The sequence below is a fragment of the Carettochelys insculpta genome, chromosome 32 (genome assembly GCF_033958435.1).
Source record: "Carettochelys insculpta isolate YL-2023 chromosome 32, ASM3395843v1, whole genome shotgun sequence".
In the NCBI taxonomy this organism is placed as follows: domain Eukaryota; kingdom Metazoa; phylum Chordata; order Testudines; family Carettochelyidae; genus Carettochelys; species Carettochelys insculpta.
The window spans coordinates 5,469,103-5,492,181 of record NC_134168.1 but is presented as its reverse complement, the minus strand read 5'-3'; the positions used below and the strand labels follow the sequence as shown (position 1 = coordinate 5,492,181).

At 63.3% G+C, this 23,079-nt stretch overlaps 2 protein-coding genes across 7 annotated transcripts in view; one reads left to right on the top strand and one right to left on the bottom strand.

The window, feature by feature from the left end:
- The window catches only part of LOC142004736 (ubiquitin carboxyl-terminal hydrolase CYLD-like), a 64,567-nt gene that overhangs the window by 8,568 nt on the left and 32,920 nt on the right, over positions 1 to 23,079 (bottom strand). For 2 of the 6 annotated variants that reach the window (XM_074982405.1, XM_074982407.1), the window contains exons 4-5: positions 14,544 to 14,692; positions 210 to 639 (exon numbers count right to left, since the gene is read on the bottom strand). In XM_074982405.1, the coding sequence (XP_074838506.1) occupies positions 210 to 623 (414 nt within the window). In that variant the 5' untranslated portion in view covers positions 624 to 639; positions 14,544 to 14,692. Of the gene's footprint in view, positions 1 to 209; positions 640 to 951; positions 1,297 to 14,543; positions 14,693 to 23,079 lie in introns of those variants that run through there. The other 4 variants (XM_074982409.1, XM_074982408.1, XM_074982410.1 and 1 more) reach the window with 4 other exon arrangements.
- On the top strand, positions 3,071 to 21,746 carry NFATC4 (nuclear factor of activated T cells 4). The gene is given in 11 exon segments (XM_074982412.1): positions 3,071 to 3,294; positions 10,229 to 10,997; positions 10,999 to 11,100; positions 13,177 to 13,339; positions 14,515 to 14,714; positions 16,377 to 16,549; positions 16,789 to 16,929; positions 17,555 to 17,610; positions 18,843 to 18,969; positions 19,066 to 19,575; positions 19,909 to 21,746. Coding segments are annotated over 11 exon segments (2,406 nt in total). The 5' UTR covers positions 3,071 to 3,197; the 3' UTR covers positions 19,977 to 21,746.

Sequence of the window (23,079 nt, the reverse complement as noted above, 5' to 3'; positions counted from 1 at the left end):
GAACCATTCCCCTCAGTCTCACCACACCTGGAATGGGGCTGGTGCCCCCTGGAGGAGGTAAGACCCCATGTCCCAGCTACCTGGTCTCACCACACCTGGAATGGGGCTGGTGCCCCCTGGAGGGGTAAGACCCCATGTCCCAGCCCCCCACTGGTCTGGCAGGACTTTGATGGGAGCTGGCGCCCCCTAGAGGTCCCCATGGCACTCACCACCAGCTCCACACCAAAGATGACCCCCGCCTGCTCCTTGCTGCCTGCCATGGGCCCCCGGTAACGCAAGACCCCCTGGGCCTTCTCCCCGGAGGCCGAGGTGATCTGGACCCGGACCCGGTCCCCTGAGCGCAGGGCCCCTCGACTCCCCAGCAGCCCCTCCTGCCGCCAGAGCCCCAGCCTCTCGTCTCCATTGGTCACCGCCTGCAGCATCCCGGCCTGGTCCTTGCTCAGTGGCTGCACCGCCCGGGCAGGCACGTGAACGGCCACGTCCGTCTCCAGCAGCGTGGCCCAGAAGGGGCGGCCCGGGGCCGGGGGGTCGCCCGCCTGGCTCAGCAGGCTGCCCCGGGGCACCGTCCCCCCACCGTCCCCCGGGAAGTCCTGCACCGCGATGAAGAATCGGCGTGGGCGCATGGCTGGGGGGTGGGACCTGAGAGGGGGAGACAGCTGATCAGAGAGGGGCTGAGCTGGGGGGCACAACTGAGCCGGGGTCAGCACTGGTGGGGCTGGGAAGCCGTGGGGAGACGGGGCAGGAGGGGAAAGCAAGTTGAAGGGCCGGACTGAGAGGCTCTTTGGAAGAAGATGGGTGAGGAACCCAGGATGGGGGGCACCTGCAGGGACCAGGTGGGTTGGGGGCAGTGGGGCAGGGCCCCCCAACCCAAGGGAGCCTGGGGTCCTGCCCCGTGGCAGGGGGTCGCCTCCTGCCTGGGTGCCAGAGTTGGGGAACCTCTCAGAGACCCACCTGTCCCGGGTCAGCCACGGCCAGATGTCATCTCCTGAGCTGGGCTTCCCCCACGAACCCCGGCACGCCAAGAAAGTTCAGAGCGGGAGGAAGCAGGGCCCCACCCCGAAACTCTTCCCCTAGGGAGTCCGGTCCCCCCACCCCACCTCGCCTGGCCTGGGGGCCGGGGACCAGGCTGGGCTGGTGAGGACAGGCCTAAATCCCACCACCACCACCACCACCACCAGCCGGGGACTTGCCTGGAGGCCCCGGGGAAAGGCGGAGATGGGGAAGTGGTGGAGGCAGGGGGGGGTGGGGGGGAGGGACTGGGTGGCTAGGGGGTGTGATTGGAAGGGTGTGATGGGGCGGAGGAGCCAATGAGGGCAGAGAGGTGGGGACAGGGCGGGGGAAGGAAGGAAGGAAGAAGGAGACAGATGGACGGACACCCAGCCTGTCTAGGAGGGGGGATCTGGAGCCAGAGGGGGCCAGGGGCTGTCTGTCTGTCCCACCTGCTCCTGGGGACGGGCAGGAGCCCTCGTCCACCCCTCTGCCCCACCCTCCCCCTGCCCCACGGCCATGGTGCAGTTTTCCACAGGGGGGACTCCCCCCATCCCACTCGCTGTCGGGCTCCTGGCCTGGACCCATATCCCGGGCCGGGACCCCAGGCCCCACAAGGCTCCTCAGAGGATGCCCCACTGTGCCTCTTTCCCCTGCTCTCCAATGGGGGGGCTGAGGCTTAGCCTATGGGGCGGGGGGGGTGACACGGGGGCCTGCGCTAGGAGCTTTGGGGGAGGGGCCTTGGGGGGCTAGGGCACTGCTGGGGGGAAGCTCGCAGCCCCAGTGCCCTCCTCCCTCCAGACAGGGCACTGCTGGGGGGGAAGCTCGCAGCCCCAGTGTTGTTGGGGGGCAGAGAAGCAGGGAGGGGCAGAAGGGGGAGGGACTCAGGGGAGAGCCGTGGGGTTCTCCCCCCCCCGCGGCCGGGTCGGCTCAGAGGAGGGGCTGGGAGTCCGTCTGGGGCCCGGCCCCCGAGTTTGGCCCCGATCCCAGCCCCCCGCCTGGTTCCCATTAGTTTAATGAGAACAAGGCAGAGCCGGGCTGCGCTGGGATGTCTGAGCCGCGTCGGGGCCCCCTGGGCCGGGGAAAGGGGGCTGGGAGGGTTAACCCCTCCGGGGCTGGGGGGCAGGAGGGAGGGTCGCCGGGGGGCAGGACTGGGGGGCGGGCGGGAGGGGCAGGAGGTGGGGCTGGGGGGCAGGGAGTGAGGGGCAATTGAAGGGCTGGGGGCAGGAGGGAGGGACACCGGCGGAACTGGGGGCAGGAGCTGGGGGGCAGGAGGGAGGGGCTCCGGCCCAGCGTTAGGTTGCAGAGAGCCCATTCCACTTGCAATGGGGATTCCGTTCCAGGTTTTCCAAGCAGCCCACCCCCCGTTTCAATCCCGGCCGGCGGGCGGGCCTTGGCCTCCGCCCGGCGTTGAACGTCTTCCCCCAGCCACAAGTCAGAGCGCAAACCCGGAGCGGATCCTGCTCAACAGGAACGGACTGGAGCCAGGGGGCCGAAATCAGGAGCTGAGCCGGCGCCCCCTAGAGGGTCAGGTCCCTGCCCCCCAAGCCAGTCATTGCTGCCATGGGGCAGATGGGAGCCGGCGCCCCCAAGAGGGACAGACCCTGCCCCATCCCTGTCCCCCAAGCCAGTTGTTCCTGCCATGGGGCAGATGGGACCCGGCGCCCCCTAGAGGTCAGACCCTGGCCCATTCTCTGCCCCCTAAGCCAGCCAGTCCTGCCCTGGGGCTGATGGGACCCAGCATCCCTAGAGGGGCAGACCCCTACCCCATTCCTTGACCCCCTGAGCCAGCTCGCTCTCTCTCCCTCTCTCTAAAAATCAGCCGCTACCCCTTTAAATCCCCAGCGGCCGGAGCCCCGCCCGCCCGTGTATCCCCCGGGGCGGAGGGCGGAGCTGCCAATCAAAACGGGGCGGGCTGTTCCATCCGGAGGGAGACGAGAGGGGGGTGGGACCCTTCAATGTGCCAGACGGAGGGGGGGTGGGACTGGGCCCAATGGCAAGGGGCGGAGCCAGGAGGGGGAATGTGGGCGGGGCTTGGGGAAAAGTTTGGCACAACTTTTTTTTTTTCTTCTCGGGACGTTATCATAAGCGCAGGACCGCGGGGTGAAGGCGGGAGGGGCTGGAGCTGGGAAAAGGGGGGGGGGCAGGGACATTGGGGGAGCCCCCCGTCCCCCAGGCTTTTGGGGAACCCCCCCAGCCCAGCTGCTTCCATGGGGGCGGCCAGCTGCGAGGACGAGGACCTGGAGTTCAAGCTGCTCTTCGGAGAGGAGGACAAAGAGCCCCCGGGAATGGGGGTGTCGCTGGAAGGTGAAGGGGTGCAGAGGATTTTGGGGGGGCTGCTCTTAAAGGGCCAGCGCGGGCCGGGAGGGAGCCTGAACGGGCGGGCCGGAGTGGGGGGAGGATAGCAAATGTTGGCCTATTAGGGATGGAGGGAGAGGGGCTCAGTTCCCACCCCCCCTCGGCTGGGTTCTCACGATATGGGGGAGAGGGGCAGGGCGGGGGGTCTCAGCTGGGCCTCCCGGGCCCGTCGGCCAGGGCACTGCTGTGGGGAAGCTCGCAGCCCTGGTGCCACCCCCAGCTAGGGCACTGCTGCGGGGAAGCTCACAGGCCTGGTGGCCCCCCCCCAGCTAGGGCACTGCTGCGGGGAAGCTCGCAGCCCTGGTGCCACCCTCAGCTAGGGCACTGCTGCGGGGAAGCTCACAGGCCTGGTGGCCCCCCCCAGCTAGGGCACTGCTGCAGGGAAGCTCACAGGCCTGGTGCCCCCCCCCAGCTAGGGCACTGCTGCGGGGAAGCTCGCAGCCCTGGTGCCCCCCCAGCTAGGGCACTGCTGCGGGGAAGCTCACAGCCTGCCCCCCCCAGCTAGGGCACTGCTGCGGGGAAGCTCACAGCCTGCCCCCCCAGCTAGGGCACTGCTGCGGGGAAGCTCGCAGCCCTGGTGCCCCCCCCCCAGCTAGGGCACTGCTGCGGGGAAGCTCACAGGCCTGGTGCCCCCCCGCAGCTAGGGCACTGCTGCGGGGAAGCTCACAGGCCTGGTGCCCCCCCAGCTAGGGCACTGCTGTGGGGAAGCTCACAGCCTGCCCCCCCCAGCTAGGGCACTGCTGTGGGGAAGCTCACAGCCTGCCCCCCCAGCTAGGGCACTGCTGTGGGGAAGCTCACAGCCTGCCCCCCCCCAGCTAGGGCACTGCTGTGGGGAAGCTCACAGGCCTGGTGCCCCCCCAGCTAGGGCACTGCTGTGGGGAAGCTCACAGCCTGCCCCCCCAGCTAGGGCACTGCTGCGGGGAAGCTCACAGCCTGCCCCCGCAGTTAGGGCACTGCTGCGGGGAAGCTCACAGGCCTGGTGCCCCCCCGCAGCTAGGGCACTGCTGCGGGGAAGCTCATAGGCCTGGTGCCCCCCCAGCTAGGGCACTGCTGCGGGGAAGCTCACAGCCTGCCCCCCCAGCTAGGGCACTGCTGTGGGGAAGCTCACAGCCTGCCCCCCCCAGCTAGGGCACTGCTGCGGGGAAGCTCACAGGCCTGGTGCCCCCCCAGCTAGGGCACTGCTGCGGGGAAGCTCACAGCCTGCCCCCCCAGCTAGGGCACTGCTGCGGGGAAGCTCACAGCCTGCCCCCCCAGCTAGGGCACTGCTGTAGGGAAGCTCACAGGCCTGGTGGCCCCCCCCAGCTAGGGCACTGCTGCAGGGAAGCTCACAGGCCTGGTGCCCCCCCCCCCACCCCGGCTAGGGCACTGCTGTGGGGAAGCTCGCAGCCCTGAGCCCCCCTCCTGTGAGGACACTGCTGGGGGGAAGCTCACAGGCCTGGTGCCCCCACTCCCAGCTAGGGCACTGCTGTGGGGAAGCTCGCAGCCCTGAGTCCCCCCCCCCCGAGGACACTGCTGTGGGAAGCTCGCAGCCCCAGCCCGCCCCACGTGGCCACCGCCGTTGCGCTCTGCCCCGTCCCACCAGCCGTGCTGAGGGTAGCGGCAGAGCCGGGCCCGGAAATGAGAAGCAGGTGCGCTCGGAGCTGGGCTCCTGGCCGAGCCCCCATGGTGCCTTGCTCCACGGCTGTGCCTTTTGGTGGGCCGGCGGCTTTGGGCTCAGACGTTTCCACCCGCAGGATTCCTGGCCCTCTCGCCCGGGCCCTGCGGAAATGCCACGGCCCTGGGCGGGTGGGCCGGGACCTGGCAGCTCGCGGGGTCCGGCCTGGCCCTGCTCCCCAGGGCTGGGGGGGGGGGGGGAGGACTGGGTCTCTGCTGCCCCCTCCTGGGGGTCTGTGTGAGGGGGAGGTAACGACCTACTGCTGCTGCGTGCGTGTGAGTGAGAGATAACAACCTACCACTGCTGTGGTGTGTAAGAGATAGCAACCTACCGCTGCCGCGTGCGTGTGAGTGAGAGATAACCTACCGCTGCTCTGTGTGTGTGTGTGTGAGTGTGAGTGAGAGATAACAACCTACCGCTGCTGTGGTGTGTAAGAGATAGCAACCTACCGCTGCCGTGTGCGTGTGTGTAAGAGATAACAGCCTACCGCTGCCGTGTGCATGTGTGTAAGAGATAACAGCCTACCGCTGCCGTGTGTGTGTGTGTGTGAGTGAGAGATAACAACCTACCACTGCTGTGGTGTGTAAGAGATAGCAACCTACCGCTGCCGTGTGCGTGTGAGTGAGAGATAACCTACCGCTGCTCTGTGTGTGTGTGTGTGTGTGTGAGTGAGAGATAACAACCTACCGCTGCTGTGGTGTGTAAGAGATAACAACCTACCGCTGCTGTATGTGTAAGAGATAACAGCCTACCGCTGCCGTGTGCGTGTGAGTGAGAGATAACAACCTACCGCTGCTGTGGTGTGTAAGAGATAACAACCTACCGCTGCCGTGTGCGTGTGTGTAAGAGATAACAGCCTACCGCTGCCGTGTGCATGTGAGTGAGAGATAACAACCTACCGCTGCTGTGTGTGTGTGCATGTGAGTGAGAGATAACAACCTACCGCTGCTGTGTGTGTGTGTGTGTGTGTGTGTGTGTGTGAGTGAGAGATAACAACCTACCGCTGCTGTGTGCATGTGAGTGAGAGATAACAACCTACCGCTGCTGTGGTGTGTAAGAGATAACAGCCTACCGCTGCCGTGTGCGTGTGAGTGAGATTTAACAGCCTACTGCTGCTGTGTGTGTGTGTGTGTGTGTGAGTGAGAGATAACAACCTACTGCTGCTGTGTGTGTGTGTGTGAGTGAGAGATAACAACCTACCGCTGCTGTGGTGTGTAAGAGATAACAACCTACCGCTGCTGTATGTGTAAGAGATAACAGCTACCGCTGCCGTGTGCGTGTGAGTGAGAGATAACAACCTACTGCTGCTGTGTGTGTGTGTGTGTGTGTGTGTGAGTGAGAGATAACAACCTACCGCTGCTGTGGTGTGTAAGAGATAACAACCTACCGCTGCTGTGTGTGTGTGTGTGTGTGTGTGTGTGTGTGTGTGTGTGAGTGAGAGATAACAACCTACCACTGCTGTGGTGTGTAAGAGATAGCAACCTACCGCTGCCGTGTGCATATGAGTGAGAGAGAACCTACCGCTGCTGTGTGTGCGTGTGTGTAAGAGATAACAGCCTACCGCTGCCGTGTGCATGTGAGTGAGAGATAACAACCTACCGCTGCTGTGTGCGTGTGTGTGTAAGAGATAACAGCCTACCGCTGCCGTGTGCATGTGAGTGAGAGAGAACCTACCGCTGCTGTGTGTGTGTGTGTGTGTGTGTAAGAGATAACAGCCTACCGCTGCCGTGTGCATGTGAGTGAGAGATAACAACCTACCGCTGCTGTGTGTGTGTGTGTGTGTGTGTGTGTGAGTGAGAGATAACAACCTACCGCTGCTGTGTGTGTGTGTGTGTGTGTGTGTGTGTGTGTGAGTGAGAGATAACAACCTACCGCTGCTGTGGTGTGTAAGAGATAACAACCTACCGCTGCCGTATGTGTAAGAGATAACAGCCTACCGCTGCCGTGTGCGTGTGAGTGAGAGATAACAGCCTACTGCTGCTGTGTGTGTGTGTGTGTGTGTGAGTGAGAGATAACAACCTACTGCTGCTGTGTGTGTGTGTGTGAGTGAGAGATAACAACCTACCGCTGCTGTGGTGTGTAAGAGATAACAACCTATCGCTGCTGTATGTGTAAGAGATAACAGCTACCGCTGCCGTGTGCGTGTGAGTGAGAGATAACAACCTACTGCTGCTGTGTGTGTGTGTGTGTGTGTGAGTGAGAGATAACAACCTACCGCTGCTGTGGTGTGTAAGAGATAACAACCTACCGCTGCTCTGTGTGTGTGTGTGTGTGTGTGTGTGTGTGTGTGTGTGAGAGATAACAACCTACCGCTGCTGTGGTGTGTAAGAGATAACAACCTACCGCTGCTGTGTGTGTGTGTGTGTGTGTGTGTGTGTGTGTGTGTGTGAGTGAGAGATAACAACCTATCACTGCTGTGGTGTGTAAGAGATAGCAACCTACCGCTGCCGTGTGCATGTGAGTGAGAGAGAACCTACCGCTGCTGTGTGTGCGTGTGTGTAAGAGATAACAGCCTACCGCTGCCGTGTGCATGTGAGTGAGAGATAACAACCTACCGCTGCTGTGTGCGTGTGTGTGTAAGAGATAACAGCCTACCGCTGCCGTGTGCATGTGAGTGAGAGATAACAACCTACCGCTGCTGTGTGCGTGTGTGTGTAAGAGATAACAGCCTACCGCTGCCGTGTGCATGTGAGTGAGAGATAACAACCTACCGCTGCTGTGGTGTGTAAGAGATAACAACCTACCGCTGCCGTGTGCATGTGAGTGAGAGATAACAACCTACCGCTGCTGTGGTGTGTAAGAGATAACAACCTACCGCTGCTGTATGTGTAAGAGATAACAACCTACCGCTGCCATGTGCATGTGAGTGAGAGATAACAACCTGCCGCTGCTGTGTGTGTGTGTGTAAGAGATAACAGCCTACCGCTGCCGTGTGCATGTGAGTGAGAGATAACAACCTACCGCTGCTCTGTGTGTGTGTGTGTGTGTGTGTGTGTGTGTGAGTGAGTGAGAGATAACAACCTACCGCTGCTGTGGTGTGTAAGAGATAACAATCTACCGCTGCTGTGGTGTGTAAGAGATAACAGCCTACCGCTGCCGTGTGCATGTGAGTGAGAGATAACAACCTACCGCTGCTGTGTGTGTGTGCATGTGAGTGAGAGATAACAACCTACCGCTGCTGTGGTGTGTAAGAGATAACAACCTACCGCTGCCGTGTGCATGTGAGTGAGAGATAACAACCTACCGCTGCTGCGTGTGTGTGTGTGTGTGAGTGAAAGATAACTACCTACCGCTGCTGTGGTGTGTAAGAGATAACAACCTACCGCTGCCGTGTGCATGTGAGTGAGAGATAACAACCTACCGCTGCCGTGTGCATGTGAGTGAGAGATGATAACCTACCGCTGCTGTGGTGTGTAAGAGATAACAACCTACCGCTGCTGTATGTGTAAGAGATAACAACCTACCGCTGCCGTGTGCATGTGAGTGAGAGATAACAGCCTACCGCTGCCGTGTGCATGTGAGTGAGAGATAACAACCTACCGCTGCTGTGGTGTGTAAGAGATAACAACCTACCGCTGCTGTATGTGTAAGAGATAACAGCCTACCGCTGCCGTGTGTGTGTGTGTGAGTGAGAGATAACAACCTACCGCTGCTGTGTGTGTAAGAGATAACAGCCTACCGCTGCTGTGTGTGTGCATGTGAGTGAGAGATAACAACCTACCGCTGCTGTGTGTAAGAGATAACAGCCTACCGCTGCTGTGTGTGTGTGAGAGAGAGATAACAGCCTACTGCTGCCATGTGTGTGAGAGATAACAGCCTACCACTGCTCTGTGTGTGTGTGTGTGTGTGTGTGTGTGAGTGAGAGATAACAACCTACCGCTGCTGTGTGTGTGAGTGAGGGATAACAGCCTACTGCTGCCATGTGTGTGAGAGATAACAGCCTACCACTGCTGTGTGTGTGTGTGTGTGTGTGTGTGAGTGAGAGATAACAACCTACCGCTGCTGTGTGTGTGAGTGAGGGATAACAGCCTACCACTGCTGTGTGTGTGAGGGATAACAGCCTACCACTGCTGTGTGTGTGTGTGTGTGTGTGTGTGTGTGAGTGAGGGATAACAGCCTACCACTGCTGTGTGTGTAAGAGATAACAACCTACCGCTGCCGTGTGTGCATGTGAGTGAGAGACAACAACCTACCACTGCCGTGTGTGTAAGAGATAACAGCCTACCACTGCCATGTGTGTGTGAGTTAGGGATAACAACCTACCACTGCTGTGTGCGTGTGTAAGAGATAACAGCCTACCGCTGCTGTGTGTGTGAGTTAGGGATAACAACCTACCACTGCTGTGTGCGTGTGTAAGAGATAACAGCCTACCGCTGCTGTGTGTGTAAGAGATAACAGCCTACCACTGCCATGTGTGTGTGAGTTAGGGATAACAACCTACCACTGCCGTGTGTGTAAGAGATAACAACCTACCACTGCCATGTGTGTGTGAGTTAGGGATAACAGCCTACCGCTGCTGTGTGTGTAAGAGATAACAGCCTACCGCTGCCATGTGTGAGTGAGAGAGAACCTGCCGCTGCCATGTGTGTATGTGTGCAAGAGATAAAACCTTCCACTGCCGTGTGTAAAAGATGTAGAACAGCCTACTAGTTCTGTGTGTGTAAGAGACAACAACCTACTACAGCTGTGTGGGTCTGAGTGAGAGAGAGTAATAACAACCTACTGCTGCTGTGTGTGAGCGAGAGATCACAACCGACCACTGCTGTGTGTGTAAGAGAGAGGGGTAACAACCTGCTACCGCTGTGTGTGAGCAAGAAAGATAAAAACCTAGTACTGCTGTGGGGGGAGGGACGGTGGGAGAGAGATAACAACCTACTACTGCTGTGAGTGTGTGAGAGAGAAAGAGAGAGAGAGAGAGAAGAACCTACTGGTGCTGGGAGGAGAGAGATAACAACCTGCTACTGCTGTGTGGGAGATAACAGCCTACTCCTGCTCTGTGTTCATGTGAGAGAGATAACAACCTACTACTCGTGCTGTGTGGGAGCGAGATAACCTGGTCCTGTTCTCTCTCTCTCTCTCTGTGTGTGTGTGTGTGTGTGTGTGTGTGTGATAACAACCTACTCCTGCCGTGTGCGAGATAACAGCCTCCTCCTGCTGCCTGGCGGGGGGAGCGCTCCTCTGCGTCTGCCGCCCCCCAGCTCCATCCCTTCTCCTCTCTTCCCTCCCCAGACCTGGACTCGGAAGACCTCCCCGTGTGCTGCGCCCTGGCGCTGGGCGACCCCCCGGCCTACGCCTGCCCCCTGGGCATCCCCTGCCCGCCCCGGGCCGGCATGCACTCCCCCCCGCCCCGCCCGGCGCAGGATGACACCTTCCAGAGCCAGCCGGCGCGCTGGGTGCGCCTGGGGGCCGAGGCCCGGGTCCTGGAGTGCCCCAGCATCCAGATCACCACCATCTCGCCAGGCGCCGAGTGGGACTCCTCCCCGCGGGACTACCTGCCGCTGGAGGCCTACAGCGGCTACCGCGAGGCCGGCCCGGCCACGGGCTTCTTCACCCCCAGCCCGGCCAGCAGCGGCAGCGCCTCCCCCTGGAGCCTCTTCTCGGACGAAGACGCATCGGGTGCCGACGACGAGGAGCTGAGCGAGGCGGCCGCCCGCTTCGCCCTCAGCTCCCCCTGCGGCTCGCCGGAGCCCTGGGGGCTGCACCCCGCCGGGCGGGGGGCCGAGGAGGGCTGGGGGGCCCTGCGGCCGGCCTCGCCCTGCGGGAAACGGCGCTACTCCAGCTCGGAGACCCAGTCCTCGGCCTCGCCGTGCCTGTCCCGCCGGGGCAGCCTGGGCGAGGAGGAGGGGGCGGAGGGGGCAGGCGGGGAGGGGGCGCCACACGAGGGGGCCGGGCCCCGGCCCCCGCCCGAGAGCATCCCCCAGAAGGCGCGCCGGACCTCCAGCGAGCAGACGGTGGCGCTGACGCGCAAGGAGGACGGGGGCACCGGCGCCGACGACGGGGGGGGGCGGGCTGGGCCGGAAGGAGGGGATGGATTACCTGGCCGTGCCGGCCCCACTGGGCTGGGCCAAAGCCCGCAGCGGGGGTCACAGCCCCATCTTCAGGTACCGGCCCCCTGCGCCCGGCGGGGACAGCGCTGCCTAGGGGGCGCAGGCCCTGTTCCTGCAGGGTTGGGGGGGGCCTGACGGTGGGGTGTAACAGCCAGTGTCCCCAGAGGGGTCAGGCCCCATCCCTGCCCCATAGCTGGCTGGTCCCTGCTGGGGGGTGTAACAGCCAGTGCCCCCACGGGGGTCAGGCCCCATCCCTGCCCCATAGCTGGCTGGTCCCTGCTGGGGGTGTAACAGCCAGTGCCCCCAGAGGGGTCAGGCCCCATCCCTGCCCCATAGCCGGCTGGTCCCTGCCGGGGGGGTGTAACAGCCAGTGCCCCCAGAGGGGTCAGGCCCCATCCCTGCCCCATAGCTGGCTGGTCTCTGCCGGGGGGTGTAACAGCCAGTGCCCCCAGGGGGGTCAGGCCCCATCCCTGCCCCATAGCTGGCTGGTCCCTGCCGGGGGGGTGTAACAGCCAGTGCCCCCAGAGGGGTCAGGCCCCATCCCTGCCCCATAGCTGGCTGGTCTCTGCCGGGGGGTGTAACAGCCAGTGCCCCCAGGGGGGTCAGGCCCCATCCCTGCCCCATAGCTGGCTGGTCCCTGCCGGGGGGTGTAACAGCCAGTGCCCCCAGAGGGGTCAGGCACCATCCCTGCCCCATAGCTGGCTGGTCTCTGCCAGGGGGTGTAACAGCCAGTGCCCCCAGAGGGGTCAGGCCCCATCCCTGCCCCATAGCTGGCTGGTCCCTGCCGGGGGGGTGTAACAGCCAGTGCCCCCAGAGGGGTCAGGCCCCATCCCTGCCCCATAGCTGGCTGGTCCCTGCCGGGGGGGTGTAACAGCCAGTGCCCCCAGAGGGGTCAGGCCCCATCCCTGCCCCATAGCTGGCTGGTCTCTGCCGGGGGGTGTAACAGCCAGTGCCCCCAGGGGGGTCAGGCCCCATCCCTGCCCCATAGCCGGCTGGTCCCTGCCGGGGGGGTGTAACAGCCAGTGTCCCCAGAGGGGTCAGGCCCCATCCCTGCCCCATAGCTGGCTGGTCCCTGCTGGGGGTGTAACAGCCAGTGCCCCCAGGGGGGTCAGGCCCCATCCCTGCCCCATAGCCGGCTGGTCCCTGCCGGGGGGGTGTAACAGCCAGTGCCCCCAGAGGGGTCAGGCCCCATCCCTGCCCCATAGCTGGCTGGTCTCTGCCGGGGGGTGTAACAGCCAGTGCCCCCAGGGGGGTCAGGCCCCATCCCTGCCCCATAGCCGGCTGGTCCCTGCCGGGGGGGTGTAACAGCCAGTGCCCCCAGAGGGGTCAGGCCCCATCCCTGCCCCATAGCTGGCTGGTCCCTGCCGGGGGGTGTAACAGCCAGTGCCCCCAGAGAGGTCAGGCCCCACACCCCGGGGGGACCCTGCCAGCTGGGCTCTGTGGGGTCCCCCCTAGTGCTGCAGTGGGGGGAGGGCTGGGGGAGCTGCTGTGGTGCCCCAGGTTCCACCCCACAGCACCATGCCCCACTGAAGCCCCCAGCTGCCCTCTGCCCCACGGCTCCCCCAGTGCCCTGGCTGGGGTGCGAGGAGACCCCAGTCCTATTTCCTGCCCCACGGCACCCCCTAGTGTCACACTGAAGTCAGCCTTGGCTGTGGGGGCAAGGGGGAGACCACAGTCCCATTCCCTGCCCCACGGTGCCCCCTAGTGCCACTCTGGGTCAGCCCTGACTGTGGGGGCAAGGGGAAACCACAGCCCCATTCCCTGCCCCACAGCGCCCCCTTGTGCCAGTCTGGGGTCAGCCCTGGCTGCAGGGGGGCGGGATAGGGGGGAGATCCCAGCCCCACTTCCTGCCCCACAGCACCCCCTAGTGCCACTCTGGGTCAGCCCTGGCTGGTGGGGGGGACAGGGGTGAGGTCCCAGCCCCACTTCCTGACCCACAGCACCCCCTAGTGCCACTCTGGGTCAGCCCTGGCTGGTGGGGGGGATAGGGGGGAGGTCCCAGCCCCACTTCCTGACCCACAGCACCCGCTGGTGCCGCTCTGGGGTCAGCCCTGGCTGGTGGGGGGGAGCCCCCCAGCGCCCCCCAGTGGCCAGGGCACCCCCGGGACTCGCTTTCCTTCTCTGCCCCAGGTCTTCAGCGCTGCCCCCCCTGGACTGGCCCCTGCCCAGCCAGTATGAGCAGTACCAGCTGCGTATCGAGGTCCAACCCCGCTCCCACCACCGCGCCCACTACGAGACGGAGGGCAGCCGGGGGGCGGTGAAGGCTGCCCCAGGGGGACACCCCGTGGTGAAGGTACCAGACCCGTCCTGGCTTCCCCCGGCTCCCCTGCACCTTCAGGGACCCTGCTGGCAAGGGCTGGAAACCCCCCTGGTGTCCCCCCATCTTTCAGGCCTGCGGTTGGGGGGTGCCCCACAGATGGGGGGCAGCTCGCCACAGCCCTGGGCCTTGTCCAGCTGCTCTGCTGGCCCGGCTCCCCTGCACCTTCAGGGTTCCTGCTAGCAGGGGCTGGAAACCCCCCTGGTGTCCCCCCATCTTTCAGGCCTGTGGTTGGGGGGCGCCCCACAGATGGGGGGCAGCTCGCCACAGCCCTGGGCCTTGTGCAGCTGCTCTGCTGGCCTGGCTTGCCCCGGGCCGCCCACTTGGGTGACAGCTGGGGGGAGGAAATGGGTCCTGGCCCCCGCCGAAGCAGTGGGGCGGGGCTGGCGGGTGGGCCCCTGTCGGGGTGCCCGTTCCCACGCTCCGGACCGGGGACAGGCCGGATGTGCGTGTGTGGGGGGTGGGGAAGGGGTGGAGAGACCATCTGTCCAGGGGGAGGGAGAAGTGGGGGCCCCCTGCCCCCCCCCAGAGCCGGGCTTGGCCCCTACAACAGGCACCCCCCGCTGTAAGTGGCCGCAGGGGGCTGGAGGGGGAGGGGACAGATGAGTGGCCGGAGACCCCCATTTTCCTCCCCCCCACCCCAGCGAGCACCTCCCATCTCAGAGGCGGGGGGAGCTCGCCCCACGATCCACCCCCCCCCCCGGAACATTCCATTTCACCCAGGGCCGAAGAGGAGCCCCCCGCCCCACCCCCCCGGTTTCTCTTCCAGCCCAGCTGTGGGCCCCGCCCGCTGATTGGAAACAGCTGGGCCCGCCCCGGGGGGAGACCACCAAACCGCCGGCGCCGCCCCACCCCAGCCGGGCTGAGGGCCAGACTCCAGCGGCTGCGGTGTGGGGGGGGAGGACAAGGCACGCGAGGGGGGTCCGAGACAGCCCGAGCTCCCTCGAGGCAGGGAAACTGAGGCCCAGGGAGGGGGAGCGTCGGCCCGGGATCTGGGCCAGGTACGGTCCTAGCCAGGACGCCTCCCCGGCTCCCCAAGGCGTCAGTCCTGCCCCCACGCCTAGGAGGGCCCCTGGGAAATCCCGGCTGCGGAGCGAGGGCCGAGCGGAGTAGGAGTCTGGTCCCGACCTGCCTCCCCCTCCGCCCCCCAGCTCCTGGGTTACGACGAGAAGCCACTGACCCTGCAGATGTTCATTGGCACGGCGGACGAGCGCAACCTCCGGCCCCACGCCTTCTACCAGGTGCACCGCATCACCGGCAAGATGGTGGCCACCGCCAGCTACGAGACCATCGTCAACAGCACCAAGGTGCTGGAGATGTCCCTGCTGCCTGAGAACAACATGGCGGCCAAGTGAGTTCCCTGGGGAGCTGCTTCCAGGTTTTCGCCCTCCCCTGGATCAAACCCACCAGAGTCCATTCCCGGGGCATCGGCAATCCGCTTCCGGGTTTTCGCCCTCCCCTGGATTGTACCCACTACAGTCCATTCCTGGGGCATGGGCAATCCGCTTCCGGGTTTTCTCTCTCTCCTGGATCACACCCACCAGCGCCCATTCCTGGGGCATCGGCAATCTGCTTCCAGGTTTTCGCCCTCCCCGGATTGTACCCACTAGAGTCCATTCCCAGGGCATTGGCAATCCGCTTCCAGGTTTTCTCTCTCTCCTGGATCACACCCACCAGAGTCCATTCCCGGGGCATCGGCAATCCGTTTAGTGGGTACAATCCAGGGGAAGGCAAAAACCCAGAAACGGATTGCCGATGCCCCGGGAATGGGCTCTGGTGGGTGTGATCCAGGAGAGAAAGAAAACCTGGAAGCGGATTGCCCCTGCCCCAGGAATGGACTCTAGTGGGTACAATCCAGGGGAAGGCAAAAACCCAGAGAGTCCATTCCTGGGGCAGGGGCAATCCGCTTCCAGGTTTTCTTTCTCTCCTGGATCACACCCACCAGAGCCCATTCCCGGGGCATCGGCAATCCGTTTCTGGGTTTTTGCCCTCCCCTGGATTGTACCCACCAGAGTCTATTCGTGGGGCAGGGGCAATCCGCTTCCGGGTTTTCTCTCTCTCCTGGATCACACCCACCAGAGCCCATTCCTGGGGCATGGGCAATCCGCTTCCGGGTTTTCGCCCTCCCCGGATTGTACCCACTAGAGTCCATTCCCGGGGCATTGGCAATCCGCTTCCAGGTTTTCGCCCTCCCCTGGATTGTACCCATTAGAGTCCATTCCTGGGGCAGGGGCAATCCGCTTCCAGGTTTTCTCTCTCTCCTGGATCACACCCACCAGAGCCCATTCCCGGGGATGAGCAATCTGTTTCCGGGTTTTCTCCCACTCCTGGGTCAAACTCACTAGAGTCCGTTCCCAGGGGATGAGCAATCCGTTTCTGGGTTTTCATCCTCCCCTGGATCACACCCACCAGAGTCCATTCTCAGGGGATCAGGGATCTGCTTCCAGGTTTTCTCCCTCTCCTGGATCATATTCTCCACCCCAGAGTCCAATCCCAGGAGTGCCAGGATCCAGCTCCAGGTTTTCTCCCCCTTCTTTAGAAGCTGCCCCACCCCCAGAGTCCAATCCAGGGGGCTCCAAGATCCAGCTCTGGGTTTTCTCCCCTCCTATAGGAGCTGCCCCCCAAGTCCAATCCAGGGCACTCTTGGGTCCACATCCAGGTTTTCTCCCCCCTCCTGGTTGACTTTGCCCCAGAGTCCAATCCAAACTGTGCAGGGATCCGGCTCTGGGTTTTCCCAGTCCCTTGATGGGGTTTGGTGGTAACCAGGGTAACCCCCCTGCTTGCCCCCTACTGGATCCCTCCTTGCAACCCCCCTGTCTGCCCCCCACTGGGATGGGATTTGGGGGGGCAGCTTATAAAGAATGGGGAGAAAACCCGGAGCCGGATCCTGGAGCTCCCTGGATTGCACTCTGGGAGCAGCTTCTAAAGAAGGAGGAGGGGGCAACTTCCCTGCCTCCCCCTCCCTGCGACCCCCCCCCCCGGCTGCGCCCCCGACCTGTGGCCCCGCCCCCAGCGTGGACTGCGCGGGGATCCTGAAGCTGCGGAACTCGGACATCGAGCTGCGGAAGGGCGAGACCGACATCGGGCGCAAGAACACGCGGGTGCGCCTGGTCTTCCGCACCCACGTGCCCCAGGGCAACGGCAAGGTGCTGTCCCTCCAGGTCGCCTCCGCGCCCGTCGAGTGCTGTGAGTGCCGCCGGGGGGCTGCCGGGGGCTGGGGGGCCGGCCGAGAGTCCAGCTGGGGGGCTGCCGGGGGCAGGGCTCAGCCGGGGGTCCAGCCAGGGTCCTTGCTTGGTTGTGGGGCGGAGCTGCCCAGGCTTGTGGGGCAGGGACCAGCCGTGGCCCCCCCCGGGGTGGGGAGGGGCTCGCAGGGCTGTGGGGGGTCGGCCCGTGGGGCTCACCGCCGGCTCCCTGTCTCCCCCCAGCCCAGCGCTCGGCGCAGGAGCTGCCGCAGGTGGAGAGGTGCAGCCTCGGGGCGGGCGGGGGCCGCGGGGGGGACGAGCTGGTGCTCTCGGGCGCCAACTTCCTGCCCGACTCCAAGGTCATCTTCATCGAGAGGGGCCCCGGTGAGTGCTGGAGCCCCCCTGCCTGCCCCCCCACCGGGCCCACCTGTAACCCCCCTGCCTGGCCCCCTCTGGGCCCCACCCTGTAACCCCCCTGCCTGCCCCCCACGGGTCCCACCCTGAAACCCCCCTGCCTGGCCCCCTCCGGGCCCCACCCTGAAACCCCCCTGCCTGCACCCACTGGGCCCCCCGTAACCCCCCTGCCTGCCCCCCACCGGGCCCCCCTGTAACCCACCTGCCTGCCCCCCACCGGGGCCCCCCTATAACCCACCTGCCTGTCCCCTACCAGGCCCCACTCTGTTACCCCCCCAAACCCCTGCCTGCCCCCCAGCAGGATCTGTAACCCCCCTGCCTACCCCCCACATGGACCCCCCTCCTGTCCCCCACCGGGACCCTCCCTATATACCCCCCTGCCTGCCCCCCACCAGGTCCCTTGCGGTGACCCCCCTGCCTGCCCCCCACCTGCTGAGCCCCTACAATGTACAGACCCTCCTGCAAGCAGGGGAGACCCTTGGACCCACAGCACCCTCTGCCCCAGTGAACCCCCCCACAGTTCTCTGCCCCAGCCCTCCCAGCCCCTGGTTCCGCCCCTCGGTGGCCTCTCAGCCAATGAGCTCTCTCCTGTCAGACGGGAAGCTCCAATGGGAAGAGGAGGCCTGTGTCAACCGGCTCAAGAGCAACGAGGTGAGAAAATCCAGCCGTGGGAACGGGTGCGGGATGGGAGAAATCCCGGAGTGGATCCACCCTGTGGGAGCGGGTGTAGGATGGGGGAAATCCCGGAGTGGATCGACCCAGTGGGAGTGGGAGCAGTATAGGGGAAATCCTGGAGTGGATCCACCCTGTGGGAGTGGGAGCAGTATAGGGGAAATCCTGGAGTGGATCAACCCTGTCGGAGCGGGTGCGGGATGGGGGAAATCCCGGAGTGGATCCACCCTGTTGGAGCGGGTGCAGGATGGGGGAAATCCCGGAGTGGATCGATCCAGTGGGAGTGGAAGCGGGTGGGGGAAATCCTGGAGTGGATTGACCTTGTGGGAGTGGGAGCAGGTGGGGGAAATCCCGGAGTGGATCGACCCAGTGGGAGTGGAAGCGGGTGGGGGAAATCCTGGAGTGGATTGACCCTGTGGGAGTGGGAGCAGGTGGGGGAAATCCCGGAGTGGATCGACCCAGAGGGAGCAATGGGGCACAATAGGGGACACCCCGAGCTGGATGTGGCAAGGAGGGAAATCCTGGAAAGGACTGACTGTGGGGGGAGCGGGTGCGGGTTGGTGGATATCCCAGAGTGGTTGGGCTATGGGGGAGTGGGTAGGGGAATGAGGGAAATCCCAGGATGGATTAACGGGAGGGGAGCAGGGTGGGCAGATGAGGGAAGCCCTGGAGCGGATCAGCCATGGGGAGCAGGGTAGGGCAATAAGGGAAATCCCGGAGTGGATTGACTGTGGAGGAATGGGGTGGGGATGTGTGATGTCCCCAAGGGGATCAGGATTGTGGATCAGGGAAATCCCTGGAGGGGACCAGGGCTGGGGGATGAGGGAAGTCCCGGAGCGGATGGACCATAGGGAATCAGGGTTGAGGATAATGGAAATCCTGGAGTGAGTTCACTGGAGGGGACCAGGGCTGGGGGATGAGGGAAGTCCCGGAGCGGATGGACCATAGGGAATCAGGGTTGTGGATAAGGGAAATCCTGGAGCGAGTTCACTGGAGGGGACCAGGGCTGGGGGATGAGGGAAGTCCCGGAGCGGATGGACCATTGGGAATCAGGGTTGGGGATAAGGGAAATCCTGGGGTGGCTCCTCCTGGAGGAGAACTGGGCATGAGGTAAATCCCGGAGTGGATCCACCTTAGCTCTGGACTCATGGAAGAGATTCCCTCTCCCAGAACCAGGCTGCTCCCCTCACCCCACCACCTCCACCCCCCAGACCACACTGACCCTCACGGTCCCGGAGTACAGCAACCCCCAGGTGGCCCGGCCGGTGCAGGTGTATTTCTACGTCTCCAATGGGCGGCGGAAACGGAGCCCGACGCAGGCCTTCAAGTACCTACCCGGTGAGCGGGGCGGCGGGAGGGCAGGGGAACGGGGCAGCCGAGACTGGGGGTGCTGTGATGTGTCCCCCCAGCTGACTCTCCCTCCCTCCCCCACAGTGATCTTCAAGGAGGAGCCGCCTCCCGACTCCCCTCTCTGTGGCTTCCCCCCCTGCCCCTCCCCCTCGGGACCCCTCTACCCCCCTGAGGGCCCCAGGCACATGGAGGTATCCCCCAGCCACCCCCACTTCCCCTGCTACCCCGAGGGCTCCACCTACAGGGCTGGTTACCCCCCCTCCCCCACGGCTTTTGGGAGCCCCTCCCCGTACCCCGACGGCTCCCCGCTTCTCCCCTTGTCATCCCCCTATTCCCCCTGCCTGGCCCCTGAGCCCGCCCTCCGCTACCCACCCCCAGAGCAGTACGGGGTCCCAGGGCTGACGGTGCCGCCCCACTTCCCTCCACTGGGCTACCACCCCCCACACTTCCAGGCCCCTGCCCAGCTCACCCCCCCACCAGAGGGGGCCGGGACCCGCAGCTGGGGGGAGGCAGAGTCTGGGGAGACCGAGGTGGCGGAGAAGCCCCAGGGCAGTGAGTACCGAACGGCGTTCCAGGGGATCACGCTGGAGGAAGGTAATGGGGCTGGTCACCTCTAGGGAGCGGCAGGATGTGGGGCGGGGTTCATCGCATGGCCTGTCCCTTCTAGGGGGCGCTGGCTCTGAGCCAGCCCAGGGGTCAGGGAACTGTCTGTAGGGTGGGGGAAAGTAGGTGCTTTGGGGGGTTGGGGGATCAGCTGATTTGGGGGGGGTCGGGGACCAGCTGGTTTGGGAGCCGGGGTACCAGCTGAGTGGGGGGGGGGTCTGAGACCAGCTGGTTCAGGGGGCTGGGGGACTGGCTGGTTTGGGGGGTCAGGAGACCAGCTGGTTTGGGGGTCCCCTCACGCTGGCATCCCCTCCTTTCCCCAAGTGACCGAGATCATCGGCCGGGACCTGAGTGACTTCCCAGAGCCCCTGTGCGAGGGTCTGGGCAGCTGAGCTACTCCCCGGGCCGGCCAGGCCCACCCCAGCGCCATCCACCCCTGGCTGTTCGGTCCAGCTCTCCTCGGTCACGGCTCCGTCCGTCCATCCGTCTGACCGTGCGCCCCAGCTCTCCGTCCATCCGTCCGGCCATGCGCCCCAGCTCTCCATCCATCCGTCCGGCCATGCGCCCCAGCTCTCCGTCCATCTGTCCATCCGTCTGTGTGCCCTCAGCTCTCCGTCCATCTGTCCATCCGTCTCTGTGCCCTCAGCTCTCTGTCCGTCTGTGCGCCCCAGCTCTCCGTCCATCTGTCCAAGTGCTCTAGTTCTCCATTCTCTTGTGCACCGTAGTCCTCTGTCTGTCTGTCCATCCATCCATCCAAGGACCTTAGCCCTCTGTCCGTCCGTCCCTCCCTCCATGCTGGCGCTCCGTCTGTCCATCGTACCTCTCCGTCCGTCCTTGTGCCCGAGCTCTCTGTATCCGAGTTCTCCGTCCATCCGTCTGTCCATCTTTCTGTGCGTCCCAGCTCTGCATCCGTCCACCTGTCTGGACACCTCCGGTCATCCATCTGTCCATGTGCCCCAGCTCCCCATTTGTCCGTAGGTCTGCGCGCCCCCAGCTCTCCATCCAGCTGGACGTGCTAGCTGTCTGTCTACCTGTCTGCCCGTCCGTCCCGCCGAGCCCTCCATCCCCCCTGCTCACAGCCCCTCATTCCCCCCACCGCGAGCTCTGCTCGTCCGTCCGTCTATCCATCCACCCGGCTCCCTCATCCGGCGCCAGGGAAGGGGGGGCAGGTTCTGGAGCACCACGCCCCGACTCCCCCGCGGTGCAACCTCCTTCCCGCCCCCCACCCCCGGGCGTCACAGCGCGGCCCCCAAAGGGGAGGGGCTGGAGCGGCGCTGGGCGGGGGAGGGGCGGATCTCGCGCCATCCCATTGGGTCGGACAAATATCTGTCACCCGCCCTCCACCGCGTGGGGGGGGGGCCACACAAGAGCCACCTCCCCTGTCTACCCAGGGGCAGGAAGGACATCATGGGGGCTGGGAAAAGGGGGGCCCTGGTGATTTGTTATCCCCCCACCCCCATTCCTTCTTCCTTCCCAGTGTGTCTTGTACCAGAACCAATTAAAACCCAACTAAGTACAGTCCCGGTGTCTCTGATTGGTGGGGGTGGGCAAAGGGAGGTGGACACCCCCCCGGGAATCCCGCCTGGCAGGGTGGAGGTGGCGCTGGGGGGGGTCCCAGGGTGCCCCCAAAGCCGGGGGGCCAGGGGCTGTGTCCTGGCTCTCTGGAGTGTGACCCCGGCGGGCAGCGCCCAGGTGCTGGCGTGGCCGAGAGGAGAGGGTAGGGAAAGGTTGACCAGATACGCCTGGCTGAGCCCTGGGATGGGTAGGCCCAGTGTCCCGGCTGGCCTTGCGTCTGTCTGTCTGTCTGTCTGTCTGTCCGTCCGACGTCCCTCCTCCCTCTCCTTCAGCTCTCCAGCCCGCCCGTCCTTCCGTTTTCTCGTCCAGCTGCCCGCTCGTCCTTTCTTGCGCTCGCTCAGATTTTTCTTTCTCTTTCTTTGTCTTTTGATTTTCAGTTTCTGTCCATTTCTTTCTGTCTTCTGCTCAAATTTCTTTGTCTCTTTCAAATTTCAGTTTCTGTCAATTTTTCTTTCACTCAGTTGTTTCGTTCTGTCATTCCATTTCTTTCGCTCTTTCTTCCACTTGCTCAATTTTTCCTTTCTTGCATTCAGTTTTCCGTCTTCTTCTTTCCTTTTGCTCGCTCGCTCGCTCGCTGTTTTTTCTTTCCCTCAATTTTTTCTCTCTTTCGCTTTCAATTTCCAAATTCTTTCAATTTCTTTCTTTTCTTTTGCTCGCTCGCTCGCTCAGTTTTTTCTTTCTGTTTCAATTTCTTTTTTTTCCTTTCGTTCAATTTTTCTCTTTTTCACTCACTCAGTTTCTTTTTTTCTTGCTCGCTCGCTTAATTTTTCTTTCTTTGTCTTTTGATTTTCAATTTTTCTTTGTTTTGCTCAAATTTCTTTGTCGCTTTCCAATTTCAATTTGTCAATTTCTTTCACTCATTTCCTTCAACTTCTTTTTCTTTCTTTCGCTCACTTGCTCACTCAATTTTTTCTTTTTCTCTCAACGTTTCTCTTCCATTCTTTCGCTTTCAATTTTTCTTTCTTTTTTTTTTTTGCTCGCTCACTCAATTTCGTTCTTCCTTTCATTCGCTCAACTTTTCCTTTCTTTTGCTCACTCAATTTCTTTCTTTTTCTTTGGCTCACTCGCTCGCTCAGTTTCTTCTTTTTCGCTTTCAATTTTCAATTTCTTTCTTTCGCTCAATTTTTTTCTTTCTCTTTCTTTCACTCGCTCAATTTTTCCTTTTTCTTTCTTTCACTCGGTTTCTTTTTTCTTCTTCTCCTGCTCCCTCGCTCAATTGTTTTTCTTTCTCTGTCTTTTGATTTTCAATTTCTTTTCCTTTTGCTCAAATTTTTCTCTCTCTCAAGTTTCAATTTGTCCCTTTCTTTCACTCAGGTTTTTGTCTTTCATTCAATGTCTTTTTCCTTCCTTTCTTTCGCTCCGTTTCTTTCTTTCCTCCCCTCTCTCGGCGTCTCTTCTCTTCTTTCGCTTTCGCTTTGCGCTCCAGTCTCTGCTCCGGCCCCAGGGCCGGGGCGGAGCTGGCCGGGGCGGTGCGGGTTCAGTTCCCGGCCGGCCGGGGAAGCAGGAAGCGAGGTAGCCGCGAGGGCCGGGAGTGGGGCGCTGGGGGGCGGGCAGGGGGCGCAAGTCGAGACTGAGGGGGACCCTGTGGGGCGCTGGGGGGCAGCGAGAAGCCCCGGGGGGCGGGAGCGGGGGGGCCCCAGAGGGGGGGCAGCTGTGGGTCGGGAGCGAGGGGGCCCAGAGTGAGGGCAGCCGTGGGTCAGGAGCGAGGAGCCCAGAGGGGGGGCAGCCATGGGTGGGGAGCCGGGGGGGCAGCCGTGGGTGGGGAGCGGGGGCAGCCGTGGATCGGGAGCGAGGGGGCCCAGAGGGGGGGCAGCCGTGGGTCGGGAGCGAGGGGGCCCAGAGGGGGGGCAGCCCTGGGTCGGGAGCGCGGGCCCCAGAGTGGGGGCAGCCGTGGGTCGGGAGCGAGGTGCCCGGGGGGGG